This window comes from Populus alba, chromosome 7, assembly GCF_005239225.2.
Source record: "Populus alba chromosome 7, ASM523922v2, whole genome shotgun sequence".
NCBI classification, from domain to species: Eukaryota; Viridiplantae; Streptophyta; class Magnoliopsida; order Malpighiales; family Salicaceae; genus Populus; species Populus alba.
The window spans coordinates 13,390,403-13,412,314 of NC_133290.1; the positions used below are offsets into that span (position 1 = coordinate 13,390,403).

General features: G+C 35.1%; 2 protein-coding genes across 3 annotated transcripts; both read right to left on the reverse strand.

Annotated features, from left to right (window-relative positions):
• Window positions 1-5,733: 5,733 nt before the first annotated feature.
• LOC118040173 (uncharacterized) lies at window positions 5,734-9,087 on the reverse strand. 2 transcript variants are annotated; one of them, XM_035047054.2, is made up of 4 exons: window positions 8,796-9,087; window positions 8,582-8,687; window positions 7,657-7,868; window positions 5,734-7,233 (listed from the first exon to the last, which is right to left on the reverse strand). In XM_035047054.2, the coding sequence occupies exons 1-4, from the start codon at window positions 8,982-8,984 to the stop codon at window positions 6,079-6,081; spliced, it is 1,662 nt and encodes a 553-aa protein (XP_034902945.1). In that variant the 5' UTR covers window positions 8,985-9,087; the 3' UTR covers window positions 5,734-6,078. The 2 variants fall into 2 exon arrangements, with proteins under 2 accessions (XP_034902945.1, XP_034902951.1); XM_035047060.2 differs by lacking the exon at window positions 8,796-9,087 and having other exon boundaries at window positions 7,657-7,903.
• Window positions 9,088-13,037: 3,950 nt separating this feature from the next.
• LOC118040154 (mitogen-activated protein kinase kinase kinase 3) lies at window positions 13,038-18,253 on the reverse strand. Its single transcript, XM_035047026.2, has 11 exons — window positions 17,606-18,253; window positions 16,485-16,820; window positions 16,221-16,308; window positions 16,010-16,072; window positions 15,683-15,843; window positions 15,511-15,586; window positions 15,008-15,067; window positions 14,771-14,878; window positions 14,417-14,653; window positions 13,813-13,916; window positions 13,038-13,684 (listed from the first exon to the last, which is right to left on the reverse strand). Exons 1-11 carry the CDS (start codon window positions 18,019-18,021, stop codon window positions 13,426-13,428), a joined length of 1,908 nt encoding a protein of 635 aa, XP_034902917.1. The 5' UTR covers window positions 18,022-18,253; the 3' UTR covers window positions 13,038-13,425.
• Between the last annotated feature and the right edge of the window lie 3,659 nt (window positions 18,254-21,912).

Sequence of the window (21,912 nt, forward strand, 5' to 3'; positions counted from 1 at the left end):
TTAGAGTAGAGAAAGAATACAATAAATACATGGAGGAGGATCATCCACTCAACTCACATCTCTGCTGCCCTTGCAGCTGCAGGGCTGCTGCCCATGGCAGCAGCCCTTTCTCTTCTCTTCACTCTTTCACACACTCACGTTATTCTCCCTCTCACAATCTTGCTCTCAAATATAAGCCTCCTTTATAGGCATTCTCCAGCACATGTAGGGGACAAGACTCCCTTAAAACATGGCTTAAAACATGCCACCATTAGTGGCACTAATGGTGCTACCACTTAGTGGTGGTGGGGTATTGCCAATAAATGGCAATATCCTAACAATCACCCCCTTTGCCATTTATGTGGGCAATTGTCCTCTTGCTTTTTCAGCACAAGCTTGCATCCTGCAGCTCTTCCAAGCTTACCATTCCGAGAGTGCCTGTGGCCAAGTTTACAGTTACTCGCCAAACCTTTCAATCACCAGAGTCACCAAAGCACACCTTTGCTCACACCAAAGGATCACTTCAACCAGATGGTCTCACACATCACATCTGAAGAGTGTTAACGCTTGTCTCTGGGAACATTCCCCTTCGAGCGTATCAATCATGCTCGGTCCGGAATGATTTATCAAGCCTCACACCAAGGCTTACAACACCCCCTCAAACGGATATTCCAAGTGCGACAGTCATTATCTAAGTATCTCAATATGATCACAAGCCCACCACTCTTCCAAGAGTCTACTCATCCAGGAGTTGCGCCTGCCCTCTGTTCCACCATAGGAACCACGCCTTACTTCTCCATGAGTCTCTCGCTCTTAGTCGTAAGAGTCCAGGTAGCTCTCCACCTTTAACCATGGGGGCAGCCCATTAAAGGTTGATCCATATCTATCTCCATACTCTGAGTATTACAATGCCATTACCGAGCTCACCACCTTGACAAGAGTCAACTCGTTCCCGGAACCTGCACATGCCCTCTGCTCCTTCATAGCAGCCGCGTCTTAATGCTCCACAAGTCACACACTTATTGTCCAAGGCAAATGTCTTCTAGCTCATTGATCTTTAGCATGGGGGCAATATCCATGAAAGTCAATCCTGCATTTGTCTTCATACTCATCATAGCCACTTCATTGGCTATCCATCTGTCCACTTATATCTAGCCATTACATCGGCTCTGGGGCGTTCTGAACTGGGCTCATATCGTGGCCCACACACCTTCCATTAGGTGTCTCCGCTCGTCGTCATGCGGCGGTCTGAAATGGGCTCATATCATGGCCCTCACAGCTTCCATCCGAGGTGTCTCCACTCGTCTTGGAGCGGTCTCATCCTCCTTCATCGGGATGCTTCAGTGGCTCCAAGATTCTCTACCACCATGTGGACTTGGGAGAGATTACTGCCACTGACTACATAGAAAGTGAAAGTTGCGGTATACTCCTCGCAATCCTCCACCTCGATTTCTATGTTTGGAGCTTCTATATCTTTCTGCTTGATAGCTCCACCTACACCACTCTCTTTGGTGTCTACGCCTTTCATCACAGGCGGTCGCCTTTTATCACAGGCGTTTGCACCCCCTCAATTAGGTGCCTCTGCAACAGCTCTCTTTCCATCATTGCATGCATTGGAAAGGTCTTTGCTTGTTGTCTTCATCAAGAGCATAAAAGACTTCCTGTTGTACAAACTTTAACAGTCTCTGCTCTGAGCTTCATCTGGGAACTCTTCTTCTCCTTGCACCTGTTGTCTTATTTCAGTACCTCGTTGGATCCTTCGGGTACTCTTGCACAATCTCCGTGTGCCCTTGTGCAATTTCTGTTCTCCAGATTTCTCCCTATTCCTTGCTTATGTTTGACAGCAGCTCATCCTGTCACAACACCTGGCCAAGTCAAAATAGGGTGCCAATCTTCATCCCCTTGCTGTATTTCTCTTCCATTATCAGGGTCTTCATCAATTCTCCCCTCGAGAAATCACAGTCACCGAATCTAACTTCTTTGGAGAAATCACCACTCCATCAGATCCTTGATCATACGGAACCCAACTGTTCCCCTTATGCCGTCATCCTGCTAGTCTTCAATCGTTTCATTACAAACTGCTATATATACGAAAATAGTACCGTATGGATAATCCTTCCACTAAGCAAGTTCCCAGGAAAGATTGGAGGGGTCACAACGGTCCCGCTTAAAACCCAATCTCCTAGACAGAACTTCTTAGGCTATATCTATCCATCGTACTGTCTCTCCGTATATACAACCATTTGCTAGCTTTGTTGCGGCTCTCCTTTGCAAGTGATCTGGGTATCCTGGCTTCATACCTGATTTCTCAACATCTGGCGAGACTACCAGTGCTTAGATTCGTCAAGATTGGACTTCGTCAATTTCCACTCTCCACCTCTAATTGTTCACATAACCGGGTGTCTAGAGTGTCCCAATTTTGCCTTCCATCAAGGTATTAAATTTCCCCATTTAACATTACAGCACATGTAATTGGGTAAACATGTGCACCTTCTTCTCCTTCATCTCCATCGACCTCAATCCAGACCTTCAGATGCCTCCTGATCGGGCAATCTCTCTTTAATTATTCACCACTGCCATTTTTGGTCTCAAATCTCAACGATCGGACCGTACCATTGCATCCGGAATGATCAAGTTAGCTGGAAACATGTCTTGAATCGTCCAAATCGCACATCAGACGGCTAAGATTTGATCAAAACAATTCTGGCCTGATCAACGGCTCAGATTCAATCTCAGATCCGGTTGCACGTAGGATCAGCTGCACTGGATCCTATCCCTCGGCTCGCGGCTCGGCTCAGTTCCAACTCGGCTCGGCTCGGCTCTCATTTAGCTCGGCTCGGCTCCGCGGCGCTGACGTGGCAGTGGGCCCCACTTAGCTGACGTCACCATTATGTCATGCTGATGTCATCATGGGCCATGCTTACTGTGCATGATGACGTAACAAATTACGTCATGATGACGTCACCCTTATCCGGGTCAGGCACGTGGGTCGGGTCGTCTGGTATTCGGGTCGGGTCAGCCATCCGGGCGAAGAAGACGCGTGTGACGCGTGGCGCGCGTCTGCGCGCGTGGCCAGTCACCTCGCCGGAGCGTGACGGCGCGTGAAGGAGATTCCGATGTCCGATTTCGACGCGGTTTTCACCAGTGGCTTCGTCTCTTCCTCCTCTACACAGTGGTATGGTCAAAACACAATTTTGACAACTTTCATTTTTGAGCAAAAAATCAAACACCACTTTAACCATATGCTCTGATACCAATAGTTGGGGCGGAATCCGGTGACCGGTGATGAACTGATAATTGCTCAACGGAGGGATAAGCACACTGAGACACAATATTTTACGTGGTTCGGCAAAACCGCCTACATCCACGGGAGAGAGTCCATTTTATTAGAGTAGAGAAAGAATACAATAAATACATGGAGGAGGATCATCCACTCAACTCACATCTCTGCTGCCCTTGCAGCTGCAGGGCTGCTGCCCATGGCAGCAGCCCTTTCTCTTCTCTTCACTCTTTCACACACTCACGTTATTCTCCCTCTCACAATCTTGCTCTCAAATATAAGCCTCCTTTATAGGCATTCTCCAGCACATGTAGGGGACAAGACTCCCTTAAAACATGGCTTAAAACATGCCACCATTAGTGGCACTAATGGTGCTACCACTTAGTGGTGGTGGGGTATTGCCAATAAATGGCAATATCCTAACAATTCTCAGCATGATGGGCTAACTTTGAGAATTCAAGGCTTCCATGTCTAACTCTTCTGTTTGAGATTCAAATCACCATTGAAGCTCTTTTTGATCATGTTATATTCAGATCTCCATTGAAGCAAGAGATGTCTACCCTCAATTTGAGATTCATTTGTCTCCTAGCAAAGTGTTTCAAGCCTAGGTCTGATGTAACTAGCAAAACAACCATAGCCTCCATCAATCTTGTCCTCCTTAAACTCCTCCAAAATAGATAGGTTGTGATTGTCTATGCAAGATTGTAGAAAAAAATCTAGACTTTGGTTTGTCTCGAGATAAATCTCCAAGCATATTCATCTTCTTGTCACAATTCCATTGCATCAGACCTAGGCTTATCTAGCCTAAGTGATAGGATTCTTCGCCCTACCTCTTGAACCTTCATAATACCCAGGATGATGTTGCAAATGTTTTTGTTTATAAAAAAAAATCAACATGCTCTGATATCATTTGATTTGATGCAATTTATAGCAATAAGAAATTAGGGTTTTTCGATCACTAATATTATGAACCGAAAAGTTTGAATATTAATAACACAGGAATAAACATAATTTTGAACTGGCTAATAGAGTGCTTTTAGAAGCAAAACAATTGGTCCAGAGCATCGAATTTCGCCACTCAATACATTAATGACAAAGATTTTCGTGGCAGCATGTTTGAGAGTCTGGTTACAGTTATTTTTTAAAATATTTTTTATTTGAAAATATATTAAAATAATATTTTTTTATTTTTAACATCAAAGTATTAAAATGATCTAAAAAACACCAAAAAATATTAATTTGAAGGAAAAAAATAAAATAAATTTAATTTTTTTTCAAAAATATTTTTAAAATGTAAAAATAAAAAAACAGGCTAGGCCGCCACTGAAACCGCGCCACCAATCTTTTTGTGGCAAAATATACGCTGAGTTACTCGTTGAGTCATTTTCAGTGGAGAACTTCATTCCCCTAGTTAAAAAAATCCACCATAAAAGGAAGTGTATTTGCAACTTCTATATAAATAATTCCATTGCAGATAACTTCTAACTTCATCACGAAAGGTGTTTAAAAAAAAATTGCCATGCACAGAAGGCTTGAGTTTTTGTTTTTGGAACTTCTGTGCATTTAGGTGGCCGCCGCCGCCGCCGTCTCACACGTGACAAGAACAGCATGATCAAAAACATTTCATTAGAATATGAAATATATAAGAGCATAACACAAATAAAAGCTACGAGACAGAAAAATATTTCTCTTGAAGGTCCAAGAAGCCTCTTCTTCCTTTCCAAAAAAATCCCTTGGCTTCAAATAACATCCTTTTGCAGCCTGCATTTGATTTACAGCACTCAATCATTTAAATTATTCAGTATCATTAAAGAAAGCTTCAACAAATGCATCACATCACCTAAGCAGAAAAGAAAAATACGCATCACAGGGTACTAAAAAGAGGACAGTAAAAATTAAAGATTGAAATTCAAAGAAGCGAGAGACAAAAACAGAGCACATGGAATATCAGTAAACAGTTCAATCAAAACCCAACTAAAAATCCTGGATTTGTTGAACTGAAAGCTCTCATGCTCGTTGCCTCAGTCGTCTAGTCTCCCGTTGGTTTCGTTACATGAATGGATTATAAGGATATTGAGATATTTTACACCTCTCCCTCATTACTTGGAAGTTGAGTCATACAGAGAGCTGAATGAGGTTGTTTAATTACACTGGAAAATCAAGTATCTCTTTTATCATTGTTGTTCCCTTGTGATTCAATCTATGTTGGAGATTCCACAAATCTTCAACACCGAATCCTTTACTCTGCGCTTTGGTCATGATGAGCATGGTGGTGGTGGTGGACTAATTTGCCTCAAATTCCATGATTTTTGTGGCCTGTGCCAAGTTTCCCACAATAGAGGCGTCCCACTTTCATACATTCTAGTGGGGAAGTTGTTTTCTCCATTATTTTTTTACACCACATTCAATCCTCTGTCTTTGGGTTGCTCAATGTATTTTCAACAACAGAATAACATAAATATAATTAGCAAACCTTTTGTTCGTAACTTTTTTATTTATTTTCAACACTAAAAGATATCACAGAGGGGATACAGAGTGATGCAAGGGTCGGTCAGTATCCCAGGCAATGCATCATACTGGCAACAATTCAGGAGCACATCGATACTGTGAATACATTTTTTCACCTTTAAGGCATAATAAATAATTGAACTAATAGGTTTGGTACCACCAGCAACAACTTTACAGATATTGTGTATTCTGGTTTCATCTCCACTGTTCTTGCATATACGATGCATTGCTGGTCTGAAGGCAAAGGACCTAAAAAAATAATGTTGAAAGAAGAGCGAATTGTATTGGTGTTTTCTGAACAATAATGAACATTAAGACTCAAATCTCCTCTTGGTTCCTTTCTTGGAGTTCATAAGTTCTGACAGGGAGGGAAGAGGTCGAGGCACAGGCACATTCATTGACCGGTATAACTTTCTCAAGGTCTCACTAAAATTCCGTGAGGATCCAATGGGGGAACAAACAGAAACCTTTAAAACTTCTTTCTTGACTGACTTCCCGCATTGTTTTGTGGAGTCCAATTTATTCTCACATTTCAATTCAGTATCCAGCTTACTCTCCAATATATTCTCACATTTCACTTCGACTTCGTTTTCAAATGGGACATCTTGATCCATTTTATGAGCAACTACTTGTGAAGAATCTTTGATAGATTCAATTTTTTCCTCAGCAGGGAAACCAGAATCTGGGATGCCGAGTCTCGCTCTACCAAACAAAGTCACTTCTGGCCTTTTGCTTGGAGGAGACAAACTCAAAAGTTGTCTAGAAGTTACTTTAACTGGTGATGATTGAGATTGTGCAGAAATTTGAATGGGCTGTTCAACCACAGAAGGATAATCCAGGACTCTGGCTGTTACTTCTGTTTCTGATGATATTTCAACATTAATGTCCAAAAGCTTCCACAAACGGTCATCTAAAGTTAGTTTAGTGCCAGAGCAATGCTTCTTAACATAATCGAGCTCCATAGCCAAGCAACTGGGGGTTGTTGACACAACCCATTTAGGAACAAGAAGTTGCAAAGCCCACTCCAATTCTCCCCTGGAGGAATGCATAGAATAACAGACATGCCAAACACCATTTGGATCCCTAACTGCTTCGTTGAATCTCAGTTTTCTTTGACTTTCTGTTTCAGAATATCCTTCCTCACATGCATACCATTGTGCTGAAGGACGGATAATGAGGGGCTCAGGTTGAAGATTAGCCTGGGCCTCAGCAATCTTTTTAGCTGCTCGTTCATACAACTTGGGAAATCCATCAAACATATGGAAACGGGAAGATGGATCTTGAGTGAGAATTTCAGGAACTGTAAGTGTCAAAGCTCGGAAACTTTCTGTGTTGGCAACCTCATCAACAAATATCTTGGAACCAAATGTTTCAGACACAGCAGCCAAAATATCCTCTTGACCAAGAAGATCACAGGTCAGATACACAACAGTTGCAGCAGGGTGCTTCCATATGCAATTAAGAACCTGGCTCATGAACATGCAAGATCAATCATTATACAACTTGCTTACATATTCCAGCATAAAAGAAGGGCTTAACATAACACAAAAATTAAAGCAACAAGTAACCAGTGAAAAGAGGGAGAGAGAGAAATAGCATCAAAGTGGTTGCATTGTGAAGAGGAACATATTTATCCAAGTTATAAGAAAGAGGCAAGAAAATCAAACATAGAGTAATTAATTTGAAAATGAAAACATAAGCAAAGCTATATTCTTTGGACAAAAATGCTTCTATGCTAACACAGAACAGGGGACAAACACAGACAAGAAGAAGACATGCCATCGCTAAGGGAACACAGAGGAAAGTCATTAAGGAGTATTCAGTCGGACACAACAAGAGCCATCAAGATTCAAAAGAAACTTGAGATGAAAGGGGGGAAATCAGAGTACCTGTTGGATTGCTGAATGCTTACTAGGAAGTTTCTGAGTGAATTTTCCAAATGTGCAATCTAAGAAAACATAATCAAGTTGGCACCTAGGTTCTTTTCCTTTCTTGCTGATATACTTCTCTGGTAAACATCTTACACCCTCTGGGGTAAGCCTGCAATCTCCTGTGTGCAGGATGTTACCAAAATTGCCTTCAAACAAGAACATTACAGCTCCTGAAGTTCACAAATCCATGCCAGATAAATATCATCTGTCAATAGAGCTCTCTAAGAATCATTTTAGATCATGCACACATATAAAAGATACATCAAGCAATACCAATTCTCCTAGGACACACAAAACAATAATAAAGTAGCAAAAAAAAAGGAAGTGGAGTTGAAAGAAAAGGCCACTAAAGATCTGAAATTTCATAATCAGACATGCATAATACAATTCTAGAAACAGCCAATAGGTAAACAGACATGCATAATACAACTTCTGAAAACTCCAAGGCTAGGGAGATTTTGTCAGTAAGTTCCCTCACTTATGTGCTTCTAAGCCTATCCTTGCTAGTTGCTTATTGGAACTTGCTTCAAGTAGGAAGTATTTCAAAACCAAGGAATCTCAACAGAGACTATTTATTTCAAATATAATGCATCATTTTCCAAAAAGCTACACTGCTTTTTGTGTTCAATTCTGCCCGCAAAAAACCACAGCTGGCATAAACCTAAACCAAACCCATTCTTAAATCAAATGATTAAAAAAAAAATACTAGCAGCAATCCTGTAACAGTACAATCAAATAATGAACCATCACAAATACCAATCAAATAATATATCCTAACAGAAACAAACATTCACCAAACCCACATAGCCAAAACCAATGAGCAGCTAAAAATCAATAATAAAACAAACCAAATCATCATCATCATAATATAAAAAAAAATTACCAGGACAGTGATTGGCATCAAAAGCCGTGACCTTGAATTCTCCCTCTGGGTCATTAATAACCACTGACTCTCCCACTTCAATGCCGACAAATAATGAACCCTCAAGCTACGAATACACATTAAAAAAAAAAAAAAAGCAAAATCAAAACCAGAAACTCAGAATTGGACCAAAAACTCAAATGGGTAGTTCTAAGAACCTACAAAAAACACAAACCTGAGGGTAATTTTGAAGAACAAGTAATTTCGTGAGATGGGTTGTGTAAATTGGGTAACAAGAGTGTGTTAAAATCCCAGAGGTGTGGTCTTTATGGGCATGTGTTAAGAAATGGTGTCTCTTTCTCTTAGAATTTGGACTCCATGTGTCTACAGAGAACGGTAGTCCTCTTGGCAGTTCTATTGGCATGTTTTTTGTTGTTTGGGTGGAGAGAGAGTCTAGGAAGATGGAGGGAAATTTAAAGGGGATAGTTTGGACTTTTTCCCTCGAAAAACTTCCTCTGAAAGGAAGAGCAAATGGTGAGGTCGGATTCAAGTCTGTCCAGCCGCCTTAATTTGCAATAATTTATTTTAATTTTAAGTAACTAATATATTTTTATAGGTATCATCATACCTGCAACAATTTTTTTATGTTGAGATGGCATAATTATAAAGTTTTATAATTTCTTACTGTTGCGGAAACTATAGCATAACAAATTTGTAGATTTTTTTTTGTGTTTCGTGTTTAGAAAAAAAAAATTAGAATTTGTTTTTACATAATATATTTATCATTGTACACTTAATTTATTTTTCATTATTTTATTTTTATATATATAATTTTTTTAGTTTTCCTTTTTTTATTTCTATATATTTTTTGAAAAAAAATTATTATTTTTTATTTTTTACACTTGAAATATTTATCACTCTACACAAGGCTTATTTATATAATTATTTTTATTCTTTTATAATTTATTTTTGTAGTTTTTTTTTCTCTATAATTTTTTAAAAAAAATTATTATACAAAGACTAAAAGAAAAAAAATATTTAACTTACTAATTGCAATATTGTTCTATTTCTATATTATAATAAAAATTAACTTAAAATATTACATGTTTTTATTAATGTATTTAATTTTTACTTTATTTTATTATATATAAGCATTGATTTTTTTCTTCATAATTACATTTTTTATTTTATATCAAAAAAGATGTTAATAACACTTATATATTTATTCTTTTGGTTTGAAAAAAAAAAATTATTCTACACAACGAGGCTAGATAAATAGACACGTTAACACTTTTTATTTGTTGCATTTATTAACATGGGTGGTTCTCTATTTATTTAATTAAATGCATGTATAAAATTTTCAATTTATAATTTTTTAAAAAAATAATATGTTGAAAAATCTTGCATATTTATTTTTTTTTTCAAAATAAATATCCATCTCGCATCGAAACATAGATCGAATAGCTAGTTTTTTTCTATACTAAAATTAATTATTTTTTTTATCAAAAAAGATATTTATAATAATATATTTCAAAGAAATTATAAGTAATTATTTTTATCAATCAAGTAATTTACGCATATACAAATTAATTCCAATAAAATATTTTGGTGTTATCTCATTTATATAGGGAAACATTATAGATGACTATCTTGTAATTTAGCCTTTTGTATTTAAGTAACCTAAAGAGTTATTTTTTCAACAAGAAAAAAGTGTAATTCATTTACAATTAATATATTTCGTATCTAAGAAAAGTGTGAGAAAAATGAAATTCCTCTAAAAAAGAAGTCAAAGAAATGAATAAGATAAATAATACAAATCATTGTCAAGAAGAGGATGCGGGCCTCGGCTAAGGCCTGGGTTAGCAGAGGTTCTTTTTTCAAGCCCATCGACCCAAATTTTTCTCTCTTCATAAAGCAAGCATTGCTCGGCCCAACTCATGAATATCCCCCCACGCTCCATTACCTATATTTCTCAACTTGTATTTTTCCAAAGTTACACCGATAACTGCGGCCTGGACCAAATAGATTTTGGAATATAAAGAAAATAACATTTAGATTGTTAATTTTTTATTATTATTATTATCATTAAACTTGATATTATAATTTAAATTTAAAAAATATCAACTTAATTTTTTACTTAGCTATAAAATAAACTTGGAAAAAAACCCAAAAAATAATATAAAAATAAACAAAAAACAAAATTGATAGCTAATAAAAAAAAATCTGGGGCATGTTAAAAAAACACCCCAGTACGTGAGCCTAAGAGAGGGATCAAGGTCTATAACCTGACACAAGATCTGGATTATGAGCTACTTCAACTTAATTTGAATTGATATAAAATTATATCGTTTCAAGATTTTAAAAAAAATAAAAATAAATGATGTTTTGAAAAAATCATATAATGTCAAACACTAATCTACCAAATCAAATCTCATCTAATTTTTTTAAAAAAACTCAGCTCAAGATAAATTATTAATTACTAATCTTGAGTTGATTTGGATGAATATAAAATGATGTTGTCTTAAGATTTTTTCAAAATAAAGTTAAATAATGTTTTTAAAAAAAAAATTTAAAAATCAAATTATATCAAACACTAAGTTTACCAAGTCAAATCTCATCCAATTTATTTTAAAATTCAGCTCAAGCTAATAAATCCCTAATTACTAAACTTGAGTTATCAAATTTAACTGTCAAAAGAGAAACAATTTAATAATACTGCATTTTTTCAAGAGGTTGCAACAAATCTTACATCTATGAAGAGAAGTGAAAACCTAAACCATATAGATTAGGTTTCATTGCATGTTATCCTCTAGAGTTGTCATAGAATTTCAATATGTTTTTATAATTTTATTTTATTAAAAAATATTTTAACGAAATGAATCTAACTATATTAAAAAAAAATCACCAACAATAATCACATTGAATTATATAAATAGTTTAAAAATAAATGAATTTTAACATTTTTGAACAACATATATTATTGATGATTTTTTTTAATATTATTAAAAAATTTTATTGAGATATTTTTAATAGTAAAATTTAGTGCGTTTTCATAATTTTATTTTATTGTTAATTATTTTCTATTTTCTCGGTTTACCGAATTTTCTTTTTTACCGTGCTGGAGTCCGAAAATACTCGATGAGTTTCACTGCCACCATAACTATTGAAAGATACCTTGATTGATATGGTACATTGACTAATCCGAAACAAGGCTTGATTCATTAAATTAAATAGTTGAGTCAACTTTATTTAATTATTTTTATTAAAAAAGTAAAATTTATCTAATTCAATTAAGACTATTATATTTTACTAAATCAATATTTTATTACTTTTAACTTCTATTAGTGTTTAAAAGGTATCTTTAAAAAAATAATTTTTTTGTTTAGATTATTTTTTATATTTTTAAATACTTTGATGTATTAATGTTGCAAATATTTTTTAAAATAAAAAATATTATTTTAATATATTTTCTAGTAAAAAATATATATATATATATACTTTAAAAAATAATTAAATCCCTATCGCTGTCGCTTTGTATTAAACAAGCAAATAGCCATGTCGATCGAGAAACGAGCAACATCTTTCACATTCATGTAAGGTCGGCAAAACAGACAAATGGATTTTTGGATCTGGTATCATAATAGGAGGAGATGGAGACTCGTCTGGATTTTTGGATAATATCAGCCGAAGACCTTAAAGAGGCCCTTGTCCGATGCGGCGATGCCTCCACCTTTAGCTCTCCCTTTCAGCACGGAGAACCCAACTTTTGTCTGGGCAATGGTGGAGACGGCGGGTGGGTTTAGCTCAGAATCTGAAAGACGACTAGGCTGGATGCAAATGAGCTCTCCCCCAAGAAGATTTGATCTCGGAATATTAATGGTGGTCTGGGTACGTTCTTATCATTTGTGAAATACTAGGGTTGGAAGCAAGGCACCCAGTCGATGTTTCACGGCTTACTCGGAGGTATCTCTACGGGTATATAATTCAGATAAATCGGAGAGATACAATTGAGAAGGGAGCGGCGAGATATGAGATCACTCTCCCAGCATTGCACGTTTGGCATCATTAGTCAAAAACCTCCCCCAGTGGCCAACTTCGCCTGGTCACATCAAATTTATTATTGGAGTTATTAGAACACTCTCAAGTCTCAATCATCGATAACTTTTAACGAGTTATCATGACATTATCGACAAGAATTTCTCGAAGCATTGATAGAGTAGCACTTCAATCTATCTTGCAAACTCCGAGCGCTACAGGCAACCTCTACCGTCACTGTCAATCCATCTAGACCATTTATAGCCCACATATATACACAGGTGGAGACAGTTGCTAGACATGGTTGCCCCTAACGATCCCGCCACAGGCCAATAGATGGTGCATAAACATAATTCAAATAAAACTTCATGTTCACCCTAGATTTGGTAAGAAGAGAAAAATGGGAGTTATGAGAAACAGTGAATAACAATGGAGGCCTGACTGGGGGGAGCTTGAACCACATGCTTTTCATTATCTAGCTAAAAGAGTTGGTATAAGCAGTGATCTTATAGAACAGACTAAATTACAACAAGAATGTTACGAACAAACTGACATCTGCCATTTACAATAATGAAAGAAGAGTTGTCTAGGTATCAAGAAATTCATCGTCCCCCCCTACGCATCAAAATTCAGTTTCTTCTCCCCTGATCACGCCCCAGCACCCTCTTTAGAAGTCTATTGAGGAGTTCATTAACTTCACTCTGACCAAAGGGGAAATTTATGGCCGGATTCTTCAAAAGATCAGGGAACCAGAGATGTTACACCTGTGTTGTTCTGGTCAATACCTCATTTTGGGGAGATCGACTATTTGTGTTGATATTTACACTCTTTCAGATGGGTCTTGTTCTCGGTGATGTACCCGGTGTTTGAAATTTCAACAGAGGGGTATCGAAGAAAAGGTCGTGGGTGTATGGACCTTGTCTTGTTGGATATAACGAGAAGTCAGTTAAATTGTAGCTGCTTTGTCCCATCATGGCAAAGGCAGGGTGAGGAGGAGAAAGATAACTACTCCTGTGTGCAGACCCATGTTGTCGTAGTGGGCTAGAACAAGGAGATACAGGCATAGATGTGATCATTCTGCCATCATCCCTGCATGCAACAAATTTAAAGTTAGTTGAAAACTTAAAATAATTATAAAGTATGAGTGCAGATACACACACACACACACACACACACACACACACACACACACACACATGTGGCAGTATGTCGCTTACCTTGGATTCTTCAGTGCTCTTATATTATTAACCACCGGCTTCATTGCAAAATCTCCATCACAAGAATTGGCATTTGTTCGGTTGGAGTGAAGCTCTAAGGCTGGCTGCTCAGCCAATAAAATAATTAAGCAATTAGCTGGTGTACAAGTTGAAGATGAAAAATAAAAGAGATTACGAGCACAAAACACTAAAATTCTAGAGGACATAGCAGCAACCAAACTTTATAATTATAAGCTCCTTCCACACACACATACAGACGAATTGTCTGGTGGAAGATAAAGACATGTATGTGCATGCAAAACAAAGCTTGAGAATAATACTAGTAGTAAATGTGATAAATTCAATCTTAAATTGTGTATGCATTTCTCATACAGCACGTAAGCTTTAAGTAAAGGAAATTAAATAGCCTGGTATGGACACGTTTTACTAGATAAACACTGCTTTACCATGTATTCCACAAGCATGAAACAAATTCCTTCTAATAATCATGTTATGCAAATGTCCATTTTTAATATATTTAACAAAAATTTAACTCATATCTTGCCATTTGGGAGGGGCAATCCCTATCTAAAATATTAGTTTACTAAGTATGCAAGGGGCATACCGGTGTGCGGCTTCCATCAAAAGTTCTGGGAAAGGCATCCCTAGTAATGTTGATGTTCGCGACTCTTGTTGTCGATTGGTCCCGAATGAAAGGGTGGTCCAACAACTGTGAGGCCGTAGGGCGTGCTAATGGATCTCGTTGCAGGCATAGCTTTATGAAACTTTTTGCATCATTGGAAATATAATCAGGAATATCTGGCATATCTTTGCTGTTCCCGATTTTAAATATTGCAGCAACCTGTTAAATTCAACATAATACAACAGTCTTGATAATGAGCACTTCAAAGCTGGGTATGACAGAACAACCATGACACAATATTTCTGCTAATTAAGTTCTAAATTTTAAGAAGCGCACCCCTTCGTACTGGCTCCATGGTGGTTTTGATGTTGCCATTTCAAGAATTGTACATCCCAAACTCCATATATCTACTGCAAGACTGTAGCCATTTGTATTCATCACCACCTGAGATGAGAGTATCCATAGAAAACAACACACTAATTAGAAAAAAGAAAAAGAAGAAAAGCTGAAAAGGGGCCGAAAGAAAAATTGAGTAAAGGAAAGGTATTTTTTCTAGAGAGAGAGAGAGGCTACCTCAGGTGCCATCCAGTAAGGACTTCCCTTGAATGAAAGCATTGAAGAGCATGTCATAATCTAATACAGAATCACAAAACACTTCTGATTATCATCCAAAAATGGGATGGAAAAGAATAAAAAACTTGTGATCTTTTATTTCTGATGAAGAACAAGGCAAGTTTAAAAATTGATATTCATTATTCTCCTATTTCATCAGCCAAAAGCTTTTTTCTGGATTTGCCAACTTGTTAAATGTGCAATAACATACTTCACACATACAATCATATTGATGAAAAGGAAAAGAAACTTGATTCCTAAAAATCTATTTGTTCTTTGAAGGTGCACACAAGACAAAGTCCTTGTGAAAGAGAGTAACATCTGCGAAATCATATACATGCTTATGGTCTTATTTAATTACTCCCACAACTAAATAGTTCGAATGACGTCAAAATTAAGTGAAGTCTGATATTAGCCTGAAAAACAATTAATATTAAACTTTATCAATTGCAGATGACACATACATGTTTAGCCATGCCAAAGTCAACCAACTTAATTTCACCATTAGGATCCACTAATATGTTTGCTCCTTTGATATCCCTGCCAAGAACAAAAAATTCATAAAACCAATGAAAGGCTGGAAAAAAATGTGATTTCAGATGTGACCTATTAACCATAATTACCGTTAACACATACCTGTGAACTGTATTTCTTCCATGCAAATATGCAAGCCCAGAGAGAATCTGCCTGGTATAATTTTGAATAACCGGCTCTGTAAAGGCACCATACTCTTGAAGTAACTTGTGAATTGAGCCACCAGATACATACTCTAAATAAACTGAAAGTGTTTCTTCACTCTAGGAAAATGAAAAACCAAAGAGATCACAAAATTAAGGTCCAATATGTACAACCAATCAGTGAGACTGAACAGAATAGAAATTACATGTCAAGAAATGGATTCCAATAATCTCTCTCAATTATGTGTGAATGCATTAGATTTTCATGTTAAAAAATAACTCATACCAGTTCACTTCCATAGTATCGAACAATGTTTGAATGTGATAGCTGACTAAGCAAATCTATCTCCTGTTGACAAGGAGCAGTAGTTAGAAACATGCCATCAATTGCCAAAACATCTAAAGGACAGTAGAAATACATTTGTAGAAACTTTAGTATTCAAGGAATAAATTTTAATTTTACTATTAGCTGAATTTGATGCCATAAACAAATTTACCTGTTTTAGTTGCTTGAGACATTCTTTTGATGTTGAATCATCTGAAATAACCTTGACTTCTTTTATTGCGCACATCTGTCCACTCCGGCTGTTTAAGTAGCAAAACAATATTTAGAAGAGAGCCATGAAATGCAAGAGGAACAACGTATAAACAGCCTTCAGGCGCTGATGGTAAATTGTGCTTAAATCATCTTCAAGTAGTATGTCATCAAGACTTAAAATTTGCAGTTAGGCTAAATACTCTACAAGAAACAATGATATTACCTGTTAAATCCGAGGTAAACATGTCCAAAGGTTCCCCTTCCTAGAAGCTTTCCTTTCTTCCATTTTGACAAGGTAGAGTTGTCTGTTGCTCCAGTAGTTCTTGTGCCCGGTACCGAAGGCGGGCTTGTGGGAGAACCTGGTGGAAGAGGCAGTGGATGCCACTGGCTCTTCCCATCTTCCAGCCTCCCAGTCGAGGAGTCTAAGCTCATAACACCCAGCAGCGGATGGAGAGGTGAAGTAGGCCTGCTTGTTGTTCTCGACCCTGGAACAGGACTTCTCGACCCAGGAACAGGACTTCTTGAACGCCCACCATGTCCTCTATGATCAACAGATAACCTGGATTACAGTTGGCAGATGCACTTGAGAACCAAACTGAATCCATTCTTGTAATTCTTAACCATCTAGATTTCAAAATCAGCTAGCTGATTATAGCAAACAAGAAACCCTCATCTCTAGATATTGCAAATGGAGCAGAAACTCCATTGCTTAAAACAAGCAATTAAACCAAAAAAAACAACAAAGCTTCTAATTTTACAATATAGAAGACATCCTTAATTAGTATAAGCTTCATTTTATATTTAAAATCTTATTAAAAAGATTCGCCCCTAATTTTAAGTCCAAATGAAAACCAAAATGGTTAAGAACTCCCCTAAACCTTGGACTGTCCAATAAGGTAAAAAAGATCCAAATCAGGAACATTTGATTGGAAAGAGAAAGTAACTCCCATCCAAAGCAATCAAACTCTGACAGGAAAAATTTGGAAAGAGAGAGAGCACAGGGGATTTAAGGACAAGGTATTTGGAAACAGCAAGTTTCAGAAATTTAAAAAAAAAGCTGAGAAAACAGAAGACACAGCAGCCTCAGACAACAAACCCCAAATCTGACACAAATTTTCAGAGAAGATTTAAAAAAATGCCTTTTTTCTCCTTTTTCTTTTCACTACTCAAACAAAAACCCACCTAAGAATAGTTCAAGCCTCTTCTTCACATCTAAAAATAATCAATCAAATTCGCCAATCAAACAACTCCATTTCATAAATCAGAATTCAACCCAGAATTCTAAATCCCACCAAAACATGAAAACCAAGACCAAGAGCCCAGAATTTCTATAGAAACACTAACCTGTAACCACCAAACAGGCTACTACTACCCTGATTATTATCATGATCTTCAACACCAGATGACCCAGAAGAGCTAACACTTGAAACAGAACCCGACCCGGGTCCAAACCCGACTCCACCAGCAGCACCTCCAATCCCACCACCAGCACCAAGATCACTCACACATGGTTCAGGCAAAGGAAGCCCTCTTTTTTCACCTGAATCCGAATCAAAACCCGAAAACCCGGATGATCCACCACTGCCAGCAAATTCCTTGCTGCCACGTGGTGAATTCTTTCTCAAAGCCGCCTCATCAAGACTACTTTTCCTCTTGTTTTCTGTGATGCTACAGATCTTTTTATCATTTTTTCCATGTGAGTTCTCTTGATTGCTCCCTTCTTTGCTCTTGCTGCTCCTTTTACTCCACCAAGCAGGCATTTTTTTGCCTTGTAAGATTGTAAAGATGCAAACTTTATCGACTTGTGAGCCAGAATAGAGATCAAGATATGATTTGTTTGTGTGAAAAGGGTAGACTTCGAAGAAAGAAAAGAATGGAATGGATGTATTGAGTGGAGATTTATATTAAGGGAAAGGAGGAGGAAACGCTAGGAGTAGAAAAAAAGGAGACTTTTTTTTTGTGCGTCTTTTTTAGAGAAAGAAAATTAGATTTTTTTCAACTTTTCAGCGAAAGAAAGTAAACTTTGTATTTTATGAGCTTTTTGTGGTTATGGTTATAGTTTTAAAATGTGAATTTAAAAAGTTATAAATAATAATTTTTAATGAAAAAATCATTTAAAAAATTTAAATTATTCATATAATTTTTTTTAAATAGTGTAGATATAATTTTTTATGTATCTATTTATATTTAAATATATTTAATATTAATATTTTTAGTTTTTTTTAGAAAAAAACATTAAGAGAAGTTGTGGAGATGAAAAAAATTAATCCTTAAATAATTTATTTTAATATTTTTTTTGATAGATATGAAGGAATTTTTTTTTTAAATCATTTTAAATTTTTATTTAACTATTTATTTGGAAAAAAAAAGCTAAAAAATTAATTTTCCACTTTTAGTTCTTCATTTTGCTCTCCCATTAAAGATGCCTTAAAATTAAAGAAATAATAATTTAATGAGACAAAAATAAAATTATAGTATGTATCATTTAACCAAACAAACATAGCTAATTAAATTTTTTCTTGGGATATATGGTTTAAAACAAGTTTTAATCTAAATTTCTGTGATAGAGTAAGCTTGAATTAATTAAATTAATTGAATGATTAGTTTCTTAACCACATTAAATTAAGGTTAAAAAATTAAAATTCTCATGCACTTTTTATGCCAAAGAGCAAAACCTAAAAATGGAATCAATAGAAAAACCAAATTAAATAAATTTAGCTAACCTAAAAATATTTTTATCCCAATTCTTACATATAAAAAAAAAATAATCGAATGTGACCGTAGAATGATCCAAATCTTGTTGTTTATAAGTCAAAAAATAAATAAATGGGTTTTAGAGAGAGAAAGAGACGAAGGGAGGTGTGGGGTCCAGAGACTACAGTGAGGAACATCTAAGGAGATCGAAGAGACGGCAGGCGGTGGTTGAGATAAAGAAAATGAGTGATGACGTGGCAACTTTAAAATTAATTTTTAATTTTCTTTAGCTTTCAGACAGGAGTGAGAGAGGGACAGGGAGTGGGGCTTTTACGTGTGGCTTTTGCATTATTATTTGCTTCAAAAATTAAAAAAAAAAAAAAAAAAGGTGTATTGTATTTATTTGGGTGTGCTGCTGAGACGAGAGAAGTGTTTTTGTGTTTTAAAACTGTTTTAAAAAAAAATTAAATTTTTTTATTTTTTTATTTTAAATTAATTTTTTTTAATCATTTTGATGTGTTTATTTTAAAAATAATTTTTTAAAATATATATATATATATATATTATTTTAATATATCTTTAAATGAAAAATATATTTCTAAATAGACCTAAAATCTACATTAATGATTTTGATGATTGTATTAAGTTTTTTTTCAAAAGATTTTTTTAGATATGGATTTATTTTATGAATTAAACATGGTTATATTTATTTTTTATATATTTTTTTATCCCATAATACTAACCAAACACGACTTATAAAAACTCATGTAATTAAAATATTCAATTAGTTTGGTTTATAAAAATATTCTAGCCTGTGATTTCTAACAAAATCTCTTCAATATGAAGACAATAATATCTTTTATTAGATATGTGATCATGTGAAATTAACTATGTTATTAGACCTCATTGATTAAATAGCCATGACCTATTAATTTATATTATATAAGAATTGAACCTCATACTTGAATAAAAAAAAATATTGTAATTTATTTTATTTTATTCACAATCTAAGTGTTATTGTTATTTAAAAAGAAAAGACAGAGGACAGTTTGCATATTTTACCTCAATTAATCATCATAAGATATCATCGATTACCTTAGCTTAACAAAATGATATTGAAAGAAAAGTGGATAAAGTTATAGGGTTATTCTCTGAAAACTATTGTAATTTCGATTGATATTTTTTAAATTTACAAAATTAAATTAACCATTCCCTTGTATTTCTTTTTTATATATATAAATAAATAATGTTTTTACTTGAGTACTAAGGCTATATATATTTTTAATACTTTAAGACTAAGGTAAGATTTTTTTTTTTTTTTCATCATTAACATCATCAGTCACTTCTCAATGATTGGATTTGAGAGAGAATCATCAAATTGGATTTCACTCTGTAAAAATAATACAAATTGTCTATGCATGAAGAAAATGCACCATACCTATGCCTATTTGGAAATTTATAATAATTTCCCGTGCAATTTATACATATTAATTGCATGATTCATCCATGTATTCTTTGTAGTCTCTTTCTTTATCGAGTCCCTCTACTATCGATAATGTGGCTCCTCCGATAGGATTTCATCTCGTTTTCCGACAACAAGTGACAGGAGAATTGCGAAAGTGATCCATGGAAAAAATAAAAAAAAAAAATCAGAAAAAAAAAACCCTCAAACTTGACTTTCTCCCCCCCTCCTCATCTTACAACAAAATTAAATGGTCATTTGACATTGGTATACAAAGTGTTTTATAAAATAATATATTACTTAAAAATATATTAAAATGAGTTTTTTTTTTATTTTTTTTATTTTTAATATGAGTACATTAAAATCATAAAAAATTTAGCAATAAAAAAGTATTAATTTAATGTTTTTCAAACAAAAAATAATTTTAAAAAACACTTCAAAATAGAAAGCAGAAATACTTTCAAACATACCATGAGTTTCTAGTAATGTCTTCAATAAATCATATGAGATGTAACTCATATATTGATCCCTTACACCTAAGAACACCAAACTCTCTAAACCCTAGCTTTCTCATTAAAACTCCTTTGTCTTCCACCATTATTGTCATACATGCCATTGCCACTATTATAGTTGCCTCATGCCCTTTCTTCTGCTTTAACCCTGCCAAACCCTTTCATTTCTCTTTTACTATTGATTCCTTTCTTTCTTATGATTCTTGACAAAATCACAGGAAACACAAATTGACTCACACTCGTAGCTATAATCGATTACCTTGTCATGTTTGGAGGATGGTTTTGAAGCTGGACAAGTTGAGCTTAAAAATGATCCTTAACAAGGTTTGAAGAAAACCCTAAAAGATCAAGTTCTTCCAAGTCTAATGGATGGACTAAGATATTACTCCATAAAAACAATATTTCAAACGCAAGTTTTTGCATGTTTGTGAATATTTTACCATCTTCCATTCCTTTGATAGCGGTGAGATAGAATAACAACAAATTCACTTAAAAAGTTGATGAATTCAATTTTTAGAGCATAAATTCAAATAAGTGAAATCAGAAGTTTGTTGACTACCACAAATTTCTTTGACATGTTTGCTTACTAGTTGGTATTGGGGAAAAAGCCACATCACCCGCGACACCATGAAGAAGAAGGGTTATATAATATTCATAGTTAACGAGGCATTTTATTATCTATTTATTTTTAGTTAATGATGCCTAGAGAGTCTTGAAAATAAGTAAAATAATTTTATGTATTTTCAAACAACAATTCAGAGTAATTATAGCAGTACTGTACACTACTCTTATATATACTAGCTCCACATTTTGTATTGAAAATATATATACTTAATTGATATATACACATTTATCATCTCCTTTCTATTATAAGTTAGGCAGTGGGGCACTCGAATATCGAGGGCTCAAAGCCATCCAATATGATGCGAGCAATGGCTGCTGATGGATTTATTTTAACAATGGCTGCTGATGGGTTTTAATTT

Coding starts and splice junctions, on each gene's coding strand:
- LOC118040173 (XM_035047054.2), bottom strand. CDS start 8,984: ATGCCAATAGAACTGCCAAGAGGACTACCGTTCTCTGTAGACACATGG. Junction 8,688..8,795: donor TTCTTCAAAATTACCCTCAG/GTTTGTGTTTTT, acceptor GTGTATTCGTAG/CTTGAGGGTTCATTATTTGT. Junction 7,234..7,656: donor AGCATTCAGCAATCCAACAG/GTACTCTGATTT, acceptor TTCATGAGCCAG/GTTCTTAATTGCATATGGAA.
- LOC118040154 (XM_035047026.2), bottom strand. CDS start 18,021: ATGCCTGCTTGGTGGAGTAAAAGGAGCAGCAAGAGCAAAGAAGGGAGC. Junction 16,309..16,484: donor GTTTACCTCGGATTTAACAG/GTAATATCATTG, acceptor CTACTTAAACAG/CCGGAGTGGACAGATGTGCG. Junction 13,685..13,812: donor AGAGCACTGAAGAATCCAAG/GTAAGCGACATA, acceptor TGTTGCATGCAG/GGATGATGGCAGAATGATCA.